The following is an 18,097-nucleotide window of genomic DNA, read 5'->3' as shown; positions in this document are numbered from 1 at the left end:
CATGCTTCCTGGAGAGGTTAGAGTATGTCTTGAATGTGCTACCTTGCAAGACGCCCATAGTGAGGTAGAGCCAGGGCAGACTGAGGTCCAGAGATGCCAGCAACATCCCGGAAGCAGCCAGCAGGCCTCCGACTATGATGACCGCTCTCTGAGAAAACAGTAAAGTCAGCACACTGGCCGCTGGAGCTGAGAAAACAACGAAAACAACACTATAAAAACATCTCAGGTTAAAAACCAACTATGGATTTGAAGCTGAAAACCCATATTTACCTCCGAGGTGAAACATGGCAATTGTGGTGGAGGTGACCCATGAGGTAGTGCTGGTCGGGACTCCAAAGTGTCTCTGGATGTCCAGGAAGAAGAGGCCGAAGTTCTTGAGGACGGCAGCGGTGAGGCCCATGGTGAAAAAGGCCGACATGACCACCACCCAGCCGTACCCCCCGTCGGGAGGTCCAGCTCGCTTCATCTTCCAGCCAGCTACTCTGCAGGCTGCTCTCCTGCCTCTGCTGAGTGGTTGTCAAGCGATAAAATGATAAACCTCGAGGCTAGGCTGGCCTTATGAAAATGAGCATGCAAAATACACATACAACATGAACTAGCAGCTGTAAAGAAACACACACTTTTTTAGTTTTCAATGTATGACAAAAAAGTTCTTCTTGAAAAAGGAGATTTAATGGCTCTGGCATTTTGTGAGATTGTCCTGACAGTGATCATGCAATCAAACACACCAGTTTATTAACTCCTTGTTTTTGAGGATTATTTTCTTTCTTCCATACATGTAAGATAAAAGAAAATATTACAATAACCAGTCCAATGGCAGCACCATAACGTGCAGCCTCGAAATGCTTCAATGTGGACGCTTTTTTCTTTTACAGACAACATATATGTGGCTTTGTGCTAGATTCTTTTGTTGACATTTCCACATTGAAATTAACAATTACATTGCAGGCCAAAGCACACACAGCCTGCCACAGCTCACTTTCTCTGCTGTCATGGGGGGGGTATATATTTCCTGGTCTGAGGTGAATTCAATTGGGCTGTCATGCTTCAGTGGTGATGGCAACAATAGAAATATCCTTCTTTTAAAGTGAATTAGTGATAAGTCACCCTAGTGCACAAATCATACACCAATACTAAGTTTACACATAAGCAATCAATCCCTGTCTCACTGGAATCAGTTGCCTTCAGTTTTTAATGAATTATTTCACTTCCTCCTGCAATTTATTTCCAAAAAATGCCTCAAAACATCTCAATATGCATCGCAATTGTCTAGAAAGACAGAAATCAGACATTTTAAAAAGGGATGTTGCGGCCCTTGGGTCTGTTATTGTAACTATTTTAGAGATCAACATTTCACAAATCGTGTTTTCAGGGGAGCTCATGTCTTATTAAGAGCAGCATGCTCCCCCCCTGGCCCCCCCCTGCAGTTGTCACCTTCTCACCTACAACACAACGGTTCCTTCAAATTAAGCTGACACAGAAGCATAATGAGCTGGGTAACTTGCGGAATTTAAGAAAGAAAAAGCTTTTTAAATTCCAAACCCACCTTGTTTCTGCTACTGTCCCACTCCCGGCGTCCTCGACATACGTTTTTGCTACAAGCTCCCTTCTCCTTTTGTGCTGCGGTGAAGTCGCGTCTGCTTTGCGGTGCGCTCCTATTCTACAGTTTAAGGTAATTTAGTCGTATTGAAGCAACAGGACAGAGGCGCCCTTTAGCGGGGATGTTTGCGGTATTATTGCGCCTGTTCTTCATCAATCAAACAAGAGCCATGTGCACACGACCCTTCACACTCGTTACAAGCAGCAGTGAGCTATTATCATCAGCCGTACGTTCAGGTTAAACGTCCTCCTCGGCTTTTATGGAGCTGCAGCAAAGCCGAAGCGCGCTCGACATCCGGATTTCAAAATAAAATGTCGAGATTGATGTCATTTTTATGCATTGTTCTGAATTATAACAGCGGGGGGTTAATCTCCATAAATGCCAGTGTATTTGGCTAAATTAAGCCTCTCACAAGGGAGAATAAACAAATGAAGAATTATGTAAAATTCAAGGCAAGGTTCCTTTGTAAATAGATCGGATTATCAGGTCGGTTTATAGCTGATTGTTAATCTATGGAAGATCATTTCCACTGGGGAAAAAACATGAAAATAAAATGTGACCACAGCCATCTCTCACACAGCCTATTCAGTCACAACAGTGTCTTAAATATTAAAATTCTTTGTACTTTTTTAGTATTTAGTTTTCATTTCAACCCCTGTTTTGTATTACTTGTACCAACACTGGGGTCTGAGACAAACTGCATTTCAACCCTCTATATGTCCTGTACATATGGCAGAGTGGACTTTGACTTTTGAGTTTACAATTTTTTATACTCTCCCTGTCCAGTGAAACAATGCATCTCAAAATCTGTTGTTTTCCAGTGTTTTTGATAAGCGGAAGGAGTCATTATTCCTTCAAATAAATGAATTAAAAGCCCTCTTGGATAAGCTAAGAAAAAGTGTGGTTCTCACAGGCCAGCAACGCTACGGACATATGATCTTATAGAGTATGATGCACTGCTGAAGATTAAACCAACCGTATATATAAAGTTGGTAAAAATGAGCTCAACCTTAAACATTTGCAGCCGTAAAATGCAACATACACATTAATGATTAAAAGTAAGCTTTTAACACTTTCTTCCTGTAAAGTTAATCAGCTGTTGAAGTTCCAGTTGAATCCAGTTGGCTCTAGAAACTTTCATGAGGGAAGAGGCACACACACAACTTGTCAACATTACAGGTATCTTAAATGTGTAGTACGTTACATTCACCCTGTATCTTTTACACCTTTCTACCTTTTCTAATCTTAATCTGTAAAATGAAGCCGTCTCATATGCTTCAGAATTTAACATATATTGAGAAACTCGAAGAAAATGTGTTTCTAATTATGACAAATTTTGTACATTGTGTCCTTTGTGATTCTTCTCCTTCCCCTAAAAACTGTATGTCAACTATTGATTAGTTGGCGACCCATGTACGGAGTTCTGCCCCGCGGTTTGAATTCGACTCTGTTCGGGCCCTTTCTGCGTGCTGCATCCCTGTCCCTCTCTTTCTGCCTCCTCCGCTTTCCTGTCAACCTTCAGCTTTCACTATCCAATAAAGGCAATAAAAGGCCAAAACCTAACTTAAAAAAGAAGTTGCTTGCAGATATGATGTTGAATTAAATTGTTCTTTAATTTTCACACCACCTCTCACAATGAAAACATAAAACAATAACAGATTTTTAAATCACCTTTGTACTTCATTTACATCTTGCTGGCAGTTCAAATATAGTATTTACTATATTTTCATTTTATAAAATTATAAAATTTTTCTGGACATATGTACACAAGTATACCGTAGGTATATACACATACATAGAAAACACTAAGCTCTATAAGTCCATTTGTCTTCAGATGAGGGGAAAAGAGGGATGCATGAGCTAGCCCTGCTAGCTGTTTGTATGGACATGATACTCTCTTTTTCTCTCACATACACATACACAGACGCACACACAGACGCACACACATACGCACACACATACGCACACACATACGCACACACATACGCACACACATACGCACACACACACACACACACACATAACTTGTCTGACACAAGCATCTCTAGCTTTAGGCCTGGCAATACTACTCAGTCTTCAAAAACTCTTGAACTCTAACCAGGATGTTTGACCGAACAGCAACATTAACTTCAGCAGCTCCTTGAATCCAAGCCTCCATTTCCATCCTGCTGCTGGCCACTAAGCCGCTCCACTTTAGAAATGGGGGTTGAGTGCCTTGCTTAAAAGGCACCTTGGCAGTAGTTTTTGAGCTGGTCCTAGTTTCAAACCACCACCCTTCCAGCCACAAGCTGCTCTGCCACACGCTGGCACTCAGCAGGAGAAGGACCTTGCTTCGACCTTTGTCCTTTTGCCACAAACAAGGCAACAATGTTAAGAGCGGCTCGGCTGAAGAGGAGCACGGCACTTTGGGTGATTTTTGACTTTAAAACTCCTTACTGTCCCTGAACAGGTCGATACGCAGAGCGAGCTCCTTGAAAGAAGGACGCAGGCCGGGGTCGTTGCTCCAGCACTCCTCCATGATCTCTTGTATCTGAGAGGGAGAGCAGGGAAGAAAGTCATTATTGGTGGATGAATTCCTGAGACGAGCAAACAACAAGACTTTACGGGTCAGTCCTTCCTGATAGCAATGATAGGTATTTATTTTTTTAGTCGGCTACGACCACATGTGCTCACAACACACAAAATCAATCATAGAGAGAACTGTCAACTTGCTCCACTCTGAGCTCTGTGTGTGCGTGAAAGTGCAGGAGCAGCTCGGAGGAGAAGAGCAGTAGAGATCCGACGCAACCACACTCAAGCAAGTGGTATAAAAGAATCGCACACAAAAAGACAATAAGAGTAATAAAGTAACTCAGGCAAAGGCTGCAACAATGCACCAAACAGTGGAGAGAGAAACTTCCCCCCAGACAGTGACGAGGCAAAACGATGATACTTTATTATGTAAAAAAACAAAACAAAACAACAAACAGTGCATTGATGCAATTTAACAATGCAATTTGATTTCAGTAACTTTAATGTACTTGAAATGTATTTTCTACAAAAAATACAAGTATCCAATTGGGACTCGGTATCGGCAGATACGCATTAGTAAGTGACTCAGATGGGATCGGGGGCTCTGGTGATTCCCACCCCTTATATGCATGTGTCCATGTATTGTGCATGATCAGAAAGGAAACGGCAATCCATGTTCCTACCTCTGTGGGGCATCCCAGAGGTTCAGGCAGCCTGCTGCCTGATTTGAGGAGCTCAATGAGGTGATAGACAATCAACTGTCCCTGCTTGTCATTTCCCATCATAGACATAAAAACCTGAGGAGGAGAACGGTGACAGTCAAGACAAAGACACACTTAAATTATATTTGATTTACAGAAAACAAGAAGATCCTTCCAGATTATAACAAAGGTTTCGAATCTGAACAGGTGAATGTACAGTACGTGATGTCCTGACAACTTGAGCAATAAATCTGTTGTGACTGAGAAAAAACAAACGTGGAGCAACCTGAACAGAGAAATGTAAAAACTGTCCACCACAGTCTGATCTACACTGACACACAGTTGTTAGCTGTCATGAGGTATTCAGCAAGGAAGAGGTGGCCTCTTTTTAAAGCATGAATGTACACACATGGAGGCATGATGGTTCAGATAGAGGAGGGAAGAATGAGCCTTCTCTCCTGGAGCAATAAAATGTCAAGGCTGTTTGTTCTTTTTCATCAATCACTTTACAGACAGATGGGAAGGTACTTTCTTGTGGTCGATTTATTTATTCACTTTGCAGTTTTTTTACAGGTCTGTTCCTGTCTTTAGAAATGACATACAGCTAGTGTGTTTTGAAAGAATCAAACAGGGAAGCTGCCTCAATGTATTTCTCTCGAGAGCTGTGCCACCCAGTTGCACTAAATTCCCATTTTTAAAGAATTTTTGACTCCATAAGAGGCGTCCCGTGGCGTCTATAGGTAAGTATGGCTCATTCTGAGGTAATGGAAAACACAACAATTCCTATATTCAGGTGATTATACACTAATGAAAACATACCTAGAAATATTATGTTCCATTTCTGCCAATAGATCCTCCTGAATGTTACACACTGGACCTTAGGAATTGTTGTGTTTTTACAGTGAGAATAAATGGAGTCAGTGGAGTCATCCGTGAGAGTGTGTGTTGCCACTTACTGCAGGAGGGCTGCTGTTCTTGTCACTGTGTGTGAAGAGCTCATAGAGCACCACGCCGAAGCTCCAGACATCTGACGCCACAGAGAACTTGCTCTCAGTCAACGACTCAGGGGCATACCTACAAAATAACACACTGTGTGACTGACTGTTTACAAATCAACTTCATCATTAAGACAGGCAACCCGGTTTTTACTGGGATAAAAACAGGATTAATGTTCATGAATTATGTGTTAGCTACAAGCTTTTTCTTTTTTTTTTTTTTAGGTGCACAATTTCTTAAATAAAATCACACTTCATCAAACGCAGCTCTCTGTACAGCATCATGAGGAGGATGAAGAGAACAAAAACACTACATAAAATGAGAACAACAGAAGTCTGACCAGAATATGGGACTCTCTCCTGGCTCTTTGACCATGTAGTACTCTTTGTCCTGAGGCAGAACTTTAGTGAGGCCGAAATCTCCGATCTTCACCCTCAGCTCACTCTCCACGAGGATATTTCGTGTTGCCAGGTCTCTGTGGATATACCTCTTACTTGACAGGTACTCCATACCCTGCGGACACAGAAAAAATTATATTTTTTGGCACCTCTTGCTCCAGTGGTCACCATATGACAAAACTGGACAAAGGGAAGTACCTTGCAGATCTGAGAAGTGTAATGCACAAGCTTCTTGTGGTCGATCCTGTCTTTGTTTTTCATGAGGTAATCTCGCAGACTTCCATACGGCAGATATTCCATTATGAGGCGGAGATTTCGTCGTCCTGAGAGGAGCAAAAAAGAAACTGTGTCATCCAATAGGACCTTGCAGTGTAAGTGTACTGTCCTTATTGACCCATAAAAAGGCTGATAGTGAGACAGAGCAATTGTACATTTCAAAATAGTGTGTTTATCATTAAGTAGGAATGGATACAATGATGCTATCATTTTGTGGACGTCCATCAACAACCAAAGACAAAAAAATTACGTTATGCAAATTGGCAAAGCTAAAACTGAAGTAATATTTATTTGGTGAGAATCAGTAATTCTGATTCTCACTAAAACTACACTAAAATATACTGCATTTACTGTTCAATACAGCTGGTTTACAGTAAGTACGGTTACAGTAAATGCACAGATAAGTTAAAAAAGAGTTTTGTGCAAATTTGTTGACCAAAGTCTTTTTTTGCTCATCACTGAAACAAACATATACAGTATGTAGGTGTCGAGAGTTTAAACTGTAAATCTATACAGAGAGGTGTAGAGGTTGTGTGTGTGCAGTCTGGAAATTCTCCTCCCAAATCATGGAACGTTTTCAGTTCTTAAACATTAACAGGTCAACTGTACCTGCACTGTAGCAAACGCCTTTGTACTTGACAATGTTCTCGTGCTGCAGAGATTTCAGGATCTCGATCTCTCGCTCAAAGTCTCGTATGTGCTCGGCAGTGCTGTGCTGGAGTTTCTTCACGGCCACGACCTCTCCAGTGTTGTCCTGAAGCGGGTCATACCGACACATCTCCACGCTGCCAAAGTTTCCCTTAAAGAGAAGACCAACTGACGTGAGCCGTTATTTTACAGCAGAGAGAGAGGCAGAAGGTTTTGCATTATGTATGTTCAAAATGCCTACTGCAGCTTTAACTGAAATAAAAAATGAAACCAATCTGCTTCAAAAAACTCTGCCTGAGTTTAGGGTTCAATCCCTTCTGAGGAAATGCATGCTAAAAATATATTAACCTTATACTTTCTAAAAAGAAACCATCTCGCAATGGAAGAACCATACTGAAAAAGACTTATTAGTATGGGTCATTTTCCTTAAAAGCACAATTTCTACACTTCCTCGTACCTTGCCCAGCTGCTGTAAGAATATGAGGTGTCTCTCTTCAAACTGGGCTGGCTCCTGACTCTCAAAACCCCCAGTCGACCAGCCAGTGGCCACTGTCCGGTTTGGCAGGATGTCACTGTCCACGATCAACTCATAGTCTGGGGACACAAAGACAAAAATCATGTAAATTCAAGATATAAAAAGGACAGCTCAGCAATGTAGTAAATCCACATCTACTGAGCAGACAGACAGACAGACAGATAGATAGATACTTTATTTATCCCGAAATTTCTAGCACTGGTACCTTTGGTCCCAAAGCTAGTCTAATCATGTCTCTGCACTAATCAAATTGATACAGATTTTCTGATCTAACTTTTAGAAAACACTCTTAAAATGCTGAAGCATTCCCTAAACATTATCCCTACTCCATTCCTCACCTCATTCCAATTAGCAGCTAAGGATGACCTAATGAAGACAGGAGCTGAGACTCTGTTTTCACTGACATGTTCCTGAAGACAACATGATAAATGTGTCTGTGGTCTGGGGGTGTGTGTCTGAAGACATTTGAGATTCCAAACTGGTGTGACCTAGATTCCCTGTTGGGACACCATTAGGGACACTTTGGTGGGCCGGCTGACGATCAGTAAACACCAACCTGGTGTGAACAGGCTGTGGAGGTCACGGATAATGGCACGAAACGTGGGCCTGAACGTGGGCTCGTAGTCCATGCAGCTGGTGATCAGATTAGCCAGTTCGGTCCACTTTGGTGCAGGGAGCTGGTGGTGGTCCTCGTAGAACAGGATTTTCTGTGAGACCAAATTAAGGGTTAGTATAATATATAGATGATGGATAATGGACACACTGCTTATAAAGTATCTAAATGAATAATGTTACTGTGGGGGTAATTGAACGGTCTCTATTTTATGTTCCAAAGTAGTAAAGGGAAAAGGATGAGAAGAATTCAGTACACAAGTTGTGTCATGAAAAGACTTTATGTAGACTATATGACACACCCTGTGTTTCCACCCACAGCTCGCATCTTGTACTGAACTAAAAAACACTCTTGTTATTCTATATATTGAAACGGTATGTATTTTAGGCCATACCGCCCATCCATACCTTAGAGTTGTCCAGTGATGCTAAAGGTTTCTCCCCACCACTGCAGATCTCCCATAATGTGGTGCCAAAGCTCCACTTGTCTGCAGCCAGGCTCAGGTTGGCAGGGTCCTCGATACTCTCAGGGGGCACCCAAGGGATCCTCTCAATCAGGACTATCACACACAAAAACATTTAAGCCACAATTGTTAATTGTTCAATTAAAGCACTGACATTTTCAACATTTTAATGAATCACTTAATTCAGTTTGATTTTATGCGCTATTTGAATGCATTCCTCTGAACATTGCACCTGATCTGCAACCAGCTTTTCTGTAACTAAGCACCACAGAAAAGTAATCCAGTGCATTGTGGATTTAAGAAGGTACCATCTCATTGCAATCACATCCTTGTGCTGCCCCCTGCTGATTACAGATGTGTATTACAGTTAATCGAGGCTAGACATAAACTCACTTTCTTTTGGCAGGACAGTGATGCTGATGCCAGGGTCACTCAGTTTGATGAAGGGGGGGTTCCCAGCTCTCCGGTCATCCTCTCTGATCAAAAGAACGTTTTTTGCGCAGACATTCCCGTGGACAAGATGCTTTTCTTCCTGCAGGTTCAGAAAGGGATTGATTAATCAGTCTCTTACCAACACAGAGAAAACCATTAGTCAATCACATTGATTGACTGAATCAATTTGTCCACCAAATTAAATGCAATAACTTTTGCAGCAGCTGTAAGAACTACAACTGTGAGCAGCACACAAATTGATTTTCATCAATACTTTGTCACACTATACACAGATTCCTACCAGGAAGTTCATGGCCCAGGCCAGCTGCTTAGCCACCTCCAGCTTCCACAGGATGTTTATCGAGTTCTTGTTCTTCTTCAGGTAGGTGTCCAGCGAGCCGAACTTCACATACTCCTGCACCATGATATCTGAAAGAAAACATTTGTTTTTATAATTCTTATGAGCCGCAAAAAAATGATATGGTTTATTTTTTACATAATTTAAGTATTCATTTATTTGGCAGTACCTACTATTACTCGACTTGCCTCAATCAATATTGATTAGCTGAATTGTTTGTTTCACAGTGTTTTTCACTTCAGTTGAGTGAAAGAGTGAAGAGAGAAAAATGTTGTGGTATGCTCGGTTGATTATATTTAAATTAAAAAAACCTCCGAAACCTCTACAATGGATTTCTCACTGTAAAATAAACACTGGGATGTTTATTCTCGAGGCCAAAGATAGCTGTAAAATATTCCTGAAAACGACAGCAGCTTATAGAGTTACCAAGTAAGCACACAGGAACTCAACAAAGATATATGAATAATACATTACCCCCCCAAAAAAATAAGATTAAGCAGAGCTACACCTAACTTCACCCCCCCCTGCTTGAGAACATGAAAAAAAAAATTCAGCAATGAAATAATTTGTCTCTCTCTCTGAATAGAGAATACACTCAGTAAAAATTAATATTCTCCCAAAATTCTTGTATCCATTTCTTTGCTTGCCTCAAAAATATTTTTCCAATCTATCGATGATGCTGTCTGTACAGTTATCTGATCGGGTAAGAAACTATGGACGACGTCGGGCTGCAAACATTCAGATCATTTTATGATTTAATGATCATTATTATGGTGATACCCTTTTCAATTTTAACAACTTGTATAAGAAATATAAATGTAAATAAATATATATATAATTACTATTAATAGTGTTTAGACAATTTCAAATCCACCACATTGTAAAGAAGTTTCTTATGAATCCCCAACTGAGAACATTTGGGAAAAACTATAGAAAATATACCCAACTCAAAAGGGACAGATCTCAGCCTCTGAAACAAGACTTAATGGGAGGGCAAACTGGGATAGACTCACATAAGACCTGTGGGAGGGAGCATTGCTGAGGGTGAATTCCTCATCTTTATGTGCTAGATTTAATCTTGTCTAATCAGTTCAAAGTTGTCTATAGGATACACTAAAAGTAGACTAGCAGAGATATATCCTGATCTTGATCCAAAATGTAACCAGTGATGTACAGTCAGTCCTATAACATGTTGTGGGTGTTTGTATTAGAGCGTACACGTTTTTCTTCTCACTGTAGGGACAAATGAGGACACACACTTTTCTTACAGCATGACAGATTGAGTGTCTCTCTAAGGCTGACTTACTTTCTTCTCCGCAGACACACACGCCATAGTTAAGGATCAGGTGCTTATGGGACAACTGGGTCATCATGCTGGCAGCTTCAAAAAAAGACTGTAGGATCAGACAAGACAGATAGAAGAGAAGAAGATAGAAAATGAAATTATTCATGTGGCCATGAGAGACAAAAAGGTACACAAGTGTAGTGTATCATTTTCATTTTCAGTTAAAGTCCCTGTAAACTAAATGTTTTGCACAGCTTTAAAGCCACACACCTCAGAGTAATTCCTGTGGGCCTGGTCCAGGACTTTCATAACTACTTCGGTCTGGTGCACGAGTCCATAGTCTCCCAGCTCCTTGCGGACCCCTTTGAAGATCTTGGTAAATGTCCCTTGACCTAGACTCTCCATCTGTAAGGAAGACAATTGCTGCGGTTTTAATTCTAAAACCACAAAATTCTGTACACTGGACAGATGAGGAAATATGATACTCCTGAACATGCAAACTAGGCTTACAAATTCCAGATCTTCTTTCCTGATCTTGTGAAACACCATTTGGCTGATGTTGTGTCGATGTAGTGACGGAGATAGAGGCACTTCGGAGCCCTTGTTACTCCTGCATATGAGGAGGCATGACTTTTCTGTTGGTGGAGAGAAAAGAAAACCATCTTATGGAAAACCAAAAAAGCCAAACGAAAAAGATTTATAGTTTACTAAGTTGACCAACTGACAGAGAAACTTCAGAAATGTGAGGCAGAAAAAAAAGTATGCAACATGTTGAAACTGTCTTTCATCATCAACTTCTGTGGAAATGGATCAACCGTGTGATAAAAATTCCTTACTCATACCAGTTCTTGTTCAATTACGAAAATACAAAGACTGAGACACCGTTGAGTCATCCTTGTTGTTGGTTTGTACATCTGCAGACGCCAGCTTGATCAGCTCAATTACTGAGCTTATAAATGGGTCAAAGATCCCAATACACACATATGTGACAGAGAGGCCCAGTGTTTAAACTAATAACCCAAATTCTTATGAAATCACTGGATAAATAAGGATAAAAAGGGGCATTTCCCTCTTAGGATATGAAAAATTTCCATTCATCACTTCTGTAATTCACACTGTTAACAGCCCAAAATCGCTTTCTCAACTCCTCTTTGGTCCCTGCAATACGTGCACTGTGCCTACTTTAATCATACTGTCATTAATCCAACAGGATATAATGGTTTGATTTATATAGACTGTAGCACACACACAGCCTTTGCTAATGTTTACTAATCGCTCAAACTGAATATCGATCAGGAGTCTGTTAGTTTTACCTTTGGCTTTAGGTGGACAGCACTTGCTGAATTGGAAAATGACGCTGTCAGAGCGCACAGTTTCCTTTTGGTAGCAGCTGAGTAGTTCCTGCAAGCTGCTGAAGTTTCTTTTGGTTCCGCTGAGGTTAAACTCCCCGCTGGTAGACCTAGTTACCTGGCAGTGCTTATATTCCACGGCATCATACACCTAGACAGAAAGAGGAGAGGATAGGCAAACAGTTAGAGTTTCAGTCATGGAGTCAACAGTAATACAACACCACCTATTCTAGTTTTTATTGTGACACCAGTCCGGCTGGTTTAATTATACAATTATAACAATTGGAATAGCACCGGACTAAACAAACTCCAGCCTCTGTTGCTGTAGGCATGTTGCTATGTTATAGGTTAGATGAAATACAAACCAAAGAGTCTAGTTTGAAGGCTTCTGAAGGCAGTTTATGGTCCTTTGTCACAGGATTGTACAAATGAACACTAATGCAATGCTTTATGGCACAGTGACTCACTTTTTCATTTAAAATTTCTCTGTTGGCATCATTCAACTGAGGGTGTGTTTTCAGACAGTGCTATTGTCAGTCTGAGCGTGGCCATAGTAGTTTGTCTCATACATTAAAGATTACATTAAACATTGATGCATCTGAGAAGTTTGTCAGACTTGGTTAAATGAAAAAAATTATGGTATTGAAATTGAGATACAATATTGGCACCACCAACAGTACCCAGGCTAAATTCCACATAAACAAACAAATTTCCCCCCGGGGATCAAAAAAGTACTTCTGATTCTGATAACAAGAGCAAAACAACACAGCACAGGACAACTGATAAAACACCATAGTCCATAGTAAGCACACTTATAATAGATTTGGTCAAGACACAACAGGAGACATTTTACTGTATTTTAATGTTTAGTTTCCTTTAAGTAAACAATACACATGGTGGAATGTGCTAACTAACCAACCACAGGTGACTGTTACCTACCTCAACAGGGAAAGTTAGAAAATACTTGTTGAAGTCTTTAGGGCTACATCTCAAAATGTACAAGCCTTGCTTGTTTCCACACTTCTGAAGCCGGTTGATAGCAAACTCCATTCTGTAACAAAACAGGTAGTACAGTCAGACTGCATGTATCTTGGCAGAGAAACAGTATTACCTCCTAAAATAGGACATAAGTGACAACCACCTGAGAAAAGCTTGGCAGCAATTTTAAAATATATAACTGACCTACCATATTCTTCCTGCATAACATTTTTAGCAATTTTCATGGTTGCCGACACAGAGATGTCTGGTGGAAGTAGGAATGTGAATGGAAAATCAATTAAGCTTCGCTTTTCTTCACTTACGAGATGGGGCCATGGCAGTGGGAGGCGATGGCCTCCACAAGCCTAGGAGGAGCCACTTCTTTACACAGGTAGTGATGTGCGTCTGTAGTCAGCCGATAGTAGCCATCAATGAGGGACACAAAGGAGAGGGCTTCAGACAGGCTGGGGAACTCCAGCTCCTGAAATATACAAAAAAACACTGTTAGACATGATGTGTAAGTATCTACCATTCTACAACTATCACTAAACTGTGTTTCTCCTGTTGCATAGAAGGCAGGGATAGGAAACCAAATGCCATTAATGAATAATAAATGAATGAATAAGATGATGAATAAAAGTGCCAACAAAACCAGAACCAATAAAAACAATCCTTGAAGGAGGATGGGTAGATAGAGAGGCAGTGATCATGAGCCCCTGCCACTGTCACATTGCCTCCCCAGTAGATCAAAGGACAGAAAATGGCACTTGTCACCACCGACCGATAAAATATATGACATCCTGACAAACTGTGGTCGTCCTGTCAGGTCTGTATCTGTAATCCAGGCAGTGAACGAGGGACCCACTCCCATCTCTTGAGCTTGTCCCTAAATATGGGGGGTTAAATGGTGTTAAATGCACTTGAAACATTATACAACATAATCCTCTCATAACCACCTGGCTCATCCAGGTGAGAGCAGGCCCGGTGGAGCATGTAGAGGACAGTACCATTCACTCCACTGTGTTCCTGGAATGTAAACGGAGATTTTCTTTTGTGCGTGTTTGACATGTGGTCTCAGTATGCGGAGAAGTAGCCGCTCCAGGTCCAAGCTCCTCTTAATGATGTGTGATGTTAGGGCCACCGGTCTCTAGTCGTTAATCTTATCCGGCCGCCCTACTTTAGGAACAGGTACAAGGCATGATGTTTTCCACAGCAACGGGACCCTCCCAAATTATAGACTAAGGCTGAAGATTCTCCTCCTCACCTCCTCCAAACTGAAGGACAACAGAGGGGGGCCCAGGTGTGGGGGAGGTTGCAGCTATAGCACTGGGAGTTCCAAAGTGTAAAAGATATGGAGAAAAGGGAGTAGGAAAAGAAAAAGAGGCAGCAGCTGAAGTAGTGGGAGTGAGAACATGTGGGGCTGTAGAGGCATTGACTGCTGTGTCCCACTGGCCTTGTCCACACCCCACAATGTTTCCTGACTCTCTTATTTTTGTAGCCTGTGATGGTCCTCAATCCGCTCCACACCACTCTGATGTTGTTGTGCAGAGCTCCGTACACTGAAAGCAGTCCCTTAGAGACTTGCCAGCCTCCTGTGACCACTTCCTGAATGAGCGCATTGTTGCAGGCTGCCTCAGTACACAGGGTTTGTAGGAAGGCAGAAGAAAAAACAGATTGTGATCTGATCTGCCAAGTGGCGGTACAGCTAAAGCACTGTACGCCCCCTTCAAAACTGGCATATTACAGATCAAGTCCCCAAGTGGGACAGTCAACAAACTGAGCAAAGCTGGTCAGATGGGAAGTGAGGTTGACGTGATTAAAATCCTCTGATACTGTAATGAATGCATCAGGGTGTTTTGTCGGTATTCTTGCCACAACTTCATGGATGATGTCACAGGCCAATACAGCCCCCTGCACGCAGGGGGATGTAAACAACAATGACGGTGATGTGTGAGAACTACCTTGGTACACAGTAAGGTCTAAGACCTATTGCCAAAAGTTCCATATCCACCATCTATTGTTCACAAACAAAAGAAGTCCCCCACCTTTGTTCTTTCCCCTCTGTGGGCACTAACCATAGAGAGGCCGGATAGGTCCACACGGGAGTCTGCAATATTGTTGTTCAGCCAGGTCTTGGTGGAACACATGAGGCTATACTCAAGGTATGCTCTCTCTTTCTTCACAAGCCCTTCCAACTCCTTACTATTGTTAGGCAGAGAGTTGACATTTCCCATCAGAATCGATGGTGGAAAAGACTTAAATCTCTATCTCCTAGCCTTTAGCTTAGCACAAACTCTACATCCACGGTACGGCGGCCTCAGCTCAGCCGGGATAGGGGGTTTGTCTCCAGATCTGTTTCATTTCAATGCAAGGAGGTCATCCCATGTGTACACTACTTTATTTGAATTTGGGTTTATCATCTTTTGAAAACACAGAACACAGACACAGTTAATACAAACACCTATTATACTACGGAGCCACACAGATCTGCTGCCTCTCAGTATGGCACATGCACAGTCTAGATACAATTTACACCACCCAAAAAAAGCGAAATTACCAGATTCTTGCCATCTTGCTTGTTGATGGTGACAACCCGACTCTCTGCAGCACCCTCCTTGCTGGCCTGTTTGATGCTGATGTCAGTGACGTCGGGGAAGTCACACAAGGTCTGCAGCTCCTGGACAAACAGCGTAAGAAACGACTTTTGTAATAATATTGTCAGTGATGCCTCCAAAAGGGTCCAAAGAAAGAAAAACAACAAAGCTCACTGACAGCACTTTCAACACCAACCTGGTCAGAATCTTTCAGTTTTTCTCGACACCACTGGATGCCACTGTCCGCTGCTACCAGGATGATGAGCTGTCCGGTGGACGGTTCCTTAACCTGGAAGGTCTCTGTGAAGAAGGCCTTCTCCAGGGACTCCATGCTGATGAGGTACTTGAGCTTGAGGTCACGCGCTGTTGTCCGACACTGACTGAACTGCTGGATGAAGCGCTTGAAGCGGAAGCGGATTCGCTTGCGTGTTAAGAAGTTGCAGTCCTGGATCTGAGCTCTTATGTCTTTTGGCAAGAAGGACTTGTAACTAGAAGTAAGCAAGAGGGAACATTATTTTTTTTTAATGTACCAGGATAAATTGCATTGTCTTAAAGTTTGTATCTCTCGCACATTTAAAAAAAATATCCGCCACCATTATTTTTAGTGGCCGACGTCCTTAAAAATACGTCATTCGAACCATTTTTTGCTATTGCAAATATGCAAATATGCAATTTTGCTCATGAAACATTCAACAAAAAGACATGTACACAGTACTACAGATTCGAAGTTTGCCCAGTGAAGCTTCACACTGTCAAATAAAAAGAAAGTTTCGACTGACACTACATAAGTCACTGTATCTTGCAAACTTTAATATGTTTTGAGTGAAAAGAAAAAGAAAAAATACAGAAAATGAAAACCTGATAATCAAAAACTGTCAAGTTCTGAAAGCTGGCAGTGTCATTTTGTTGGTTAATTTTGTTTCTTATTCGCTAAGTTCAGACAATTTTTTTTAAGGCAAAGTTCTTGTAGAGCTGTTTTTGTTAGACATGAATGGGTTCCGAGACGTTTGGCTTGTTTTGGTAAACAAACAAACAAAAAGTTTTGCAGAAAAAGTGCTCATATTCATCAAACCTTTTTTGTATTAGTGCTGTAAATCAGCTTTGCACAGGCACCGATTAGACCATTACACTAGATAGTGCTAAGTAGGTGTTTATTTTAGATAATTCCTAAAGAATCAGATCAAAAGCAGCCTTTGTTTTTTCACTAGTACCTTATAGTGTGGTAGATGTCCAGCGGTGACATCTGTCTCTCCTTGGCTGTTCTTGTCATGTCGAGCACAGCCATACCGAGGCACTCTTCCTGAGTCTCATGGGAGTTGGGGATCTTCACCAAGCCATTGACAAAGTCATTCCTCCACTGCACACAGAGATGAGAGTAACACAGTCAAGTAGAGTATGTGTACAGCAGCCTTGTGCTCAGGTGTGAAGTGTATAAAAGTATACTGTGTGGGAGTGAGAGTTCAGTTTCAGGCTATGTTCACATTGCTATTCAAACCCTGGTGTGGACCAAACCACCTCACCAAGGCTGCATTAAAAGGCATCTCTCAGTCAGGTAAACTGTGGTGCAGACTGTTTGTGGAATCAGATAAAGTCAAATGCTATGCAAATGTATTTATCAGGGCCTCATCATGTCCCCATCCTTCCCCTTATTCTTTTTACCTCTTGTTATTTATGACAGATGCGAGATGAGAACAGTTTGGTGTTACATGACATGCTGTCAGTCCCTGGAACGTACATTCTTTTTCTTTTGTGCTACATGTCGGTCCATGTAGCACTGATGCAGGGTGACAGATTTCCCTAAATGACCAATGAATGTGCTTCCTTATAAGTCCGTCAGACGTCATGTTTGCAACCCCTGTTTTTATTGTAGTAAGTCAGTGTGAACACTAAACAGACCAGAACTACAAAATAACATCTTTTTTTTGTTTTTTTTGTTTTGGTCCGAATAAAGGGAACCAGCGTATGAGGGTGAACCGACCTGAGATGATAACCACTGAGAGATAGAGAGACCTGACAGAGAGCCACAATGTATTATTTAGCAATTTTCTTGGAAAACACAAGGACAAAGATTAGCTTTTGTTGTTGTCAACAACTTGTCAACTTGTCATCCTTTTCACTGTCGCCCCCCTCAGACAAAATCGAGACAGCCTGTATTTGTTCATATTCGGTGCAGTTTGTTTGGATTACATTAATACTGAATTAAACTGCGTAATGATTCTCAAGACTGTTCTGGAGTTGTAAGGAGTGTGTTCTTTATGACATCTAAGCAGATTTATGGACGCTCAGTTGCGTTGGACATCTGCGATAATGATATCTGCTCCTTTCACCTCACATCTCTTCTATGGGCTGATATTTGTGTC

The 18,097-nt window shown here is 41.5% G+C and overlaps 2 protein-coding genes across 3 annotated transcripts in view; both read right to left on the bottom strand.

The window, feature by feature from the left end:
- The window catches only part of zgc:114041 (uncharacterized protein LOC574425 homolog), a 6,226-nt gene extending 4,379 nt beyond the window's left edge, over positions 1 to 1,847 (bottom strand). Inside the window, exons 1-3 of one of the 2 annotated variants that reach the window (XM_035659229.1) lie at positions 1,547 to 1,847; positions 271 to 506; positions 43 to 186 (exon numbers count right to left, since the gene is read on the bottom strand). In XM_035659229.1, the coding sequence (XP_035515122.1) occupies positions 43 to 186; positions 271 to 466 (340 nt within the window). In that variant the 5' untranslated portion in view covers positions 467 to 506; positions 1,547 to 1,847. The remainder of the gene's footprint in view (positions 1 to 42; positions 187 to 270; positions 507 to 1,546) is intronic. The other variant, XM_035659230.1, reaches the window with a different exon arrangement.
- Positions 1,848 to 3,189: 1,342 nt separating this feature from the next.
- Positions 3,190 to 18,097, bottom strand: part of jak2b (Janus kinase 2b) — a 20,611-nt gene continuing 5,703 nt past the window's right edge. Inside the window, exons 5-24 of the mRNA XM_035658541.1 lie at positions 16,949 to 17,094; positions 15,934 to 16,225; positions 15,701 to 15,820; positions 13,467 to 13,624; positions 13,105 to 13,216; positions 12,130 to 12,316; positions 11,327 to 11,451; positions 11,087 to 11,221; positions 10,838 to 10,925; positions 9,475 to 9,602; positions 9,135 to 9,273; positions 8,686 to 8,837; positions 8,222 to 8,372; positions 7,588 to 7,724; positions 7,092 to 7,281; positions 6,405 to 6,529; positions 6,149 to 6,321; positions 5,769 to 5,886; positions 4,795 to 4,908; positions 3,190 to 4,130 (exon numbers count right to left, since the gene is read on the bottom strand). Of these exons, the coding sequence (XP_035514434.1) occupies positions 4,023 to 4,130; positions 4,795 to 4,908; positions 5,769 to 5,886; positions 6,149 to 6,321; positions 6,405 to 6,529; positions 7,092 to 7,281; positions 7,588 to 7,724; positions 8,222 to 8,372; positions 8,686 to 8,837; positions 9,135 to 9,273; positions 9,475 to 9,602; positions 10,838 to 10,925; positions 11,087 to 11,221; positions 11,327 to 11,451; positions 12,130 to 12,316; positions 13,105 to 13,216; positions 13,467 to 13,624; positions 15,701 to 15,820; positions 15,934 to 16,225; positions 16,949 to 17,094 (2,898 nt within the window). The 3' untranslated portion in view covers positions 3,190 to 4,022. The remainder of the gene's footprint in view (positions 4,131 to 4,794; positions 4,909 to 5,768; positions 5,887 to 6,148; positions 6,322 to 6,404; positions 6,530 to 7,091; positions 7,282 to 7,587; positions 7,725 to 8,221; positions 8,373 to 8,685; positions 8,838 to 9,134; positions 9,274 to 9,474; positions 9,603 to 10,837; positions 10,926 to 11,086; positions 11,222 to 11,326; positions 11,452 to 12,129; positions 12,317 to 13,104; positions 13,217 to 13,466; positions 13,625 to 15,700; positions 15,821 to 15,933; positions 16,226 to 16,948; positions 17,095 to 18,097) is intronic.

This window comes from Morone saxatilis, unplaced genomic scaffold, assembly GCF_004916995.1.
Source record: "Morone saxatilis isolate NCDOM2014 unplaced genomic scaffold, NCSU_SB_2.0 Contig16, whole genome shotgun sequence".
NCBI lineage: Eukaryota > Metazoa > Chordata > Actinopteri > Moronidae > Morone > Morone saxatilis.
The sequence above is the reverse complement of the archived record's forward strand: the minus strand, read 5'-3'. Positions and strand labels throughout refer to the sequence as shown.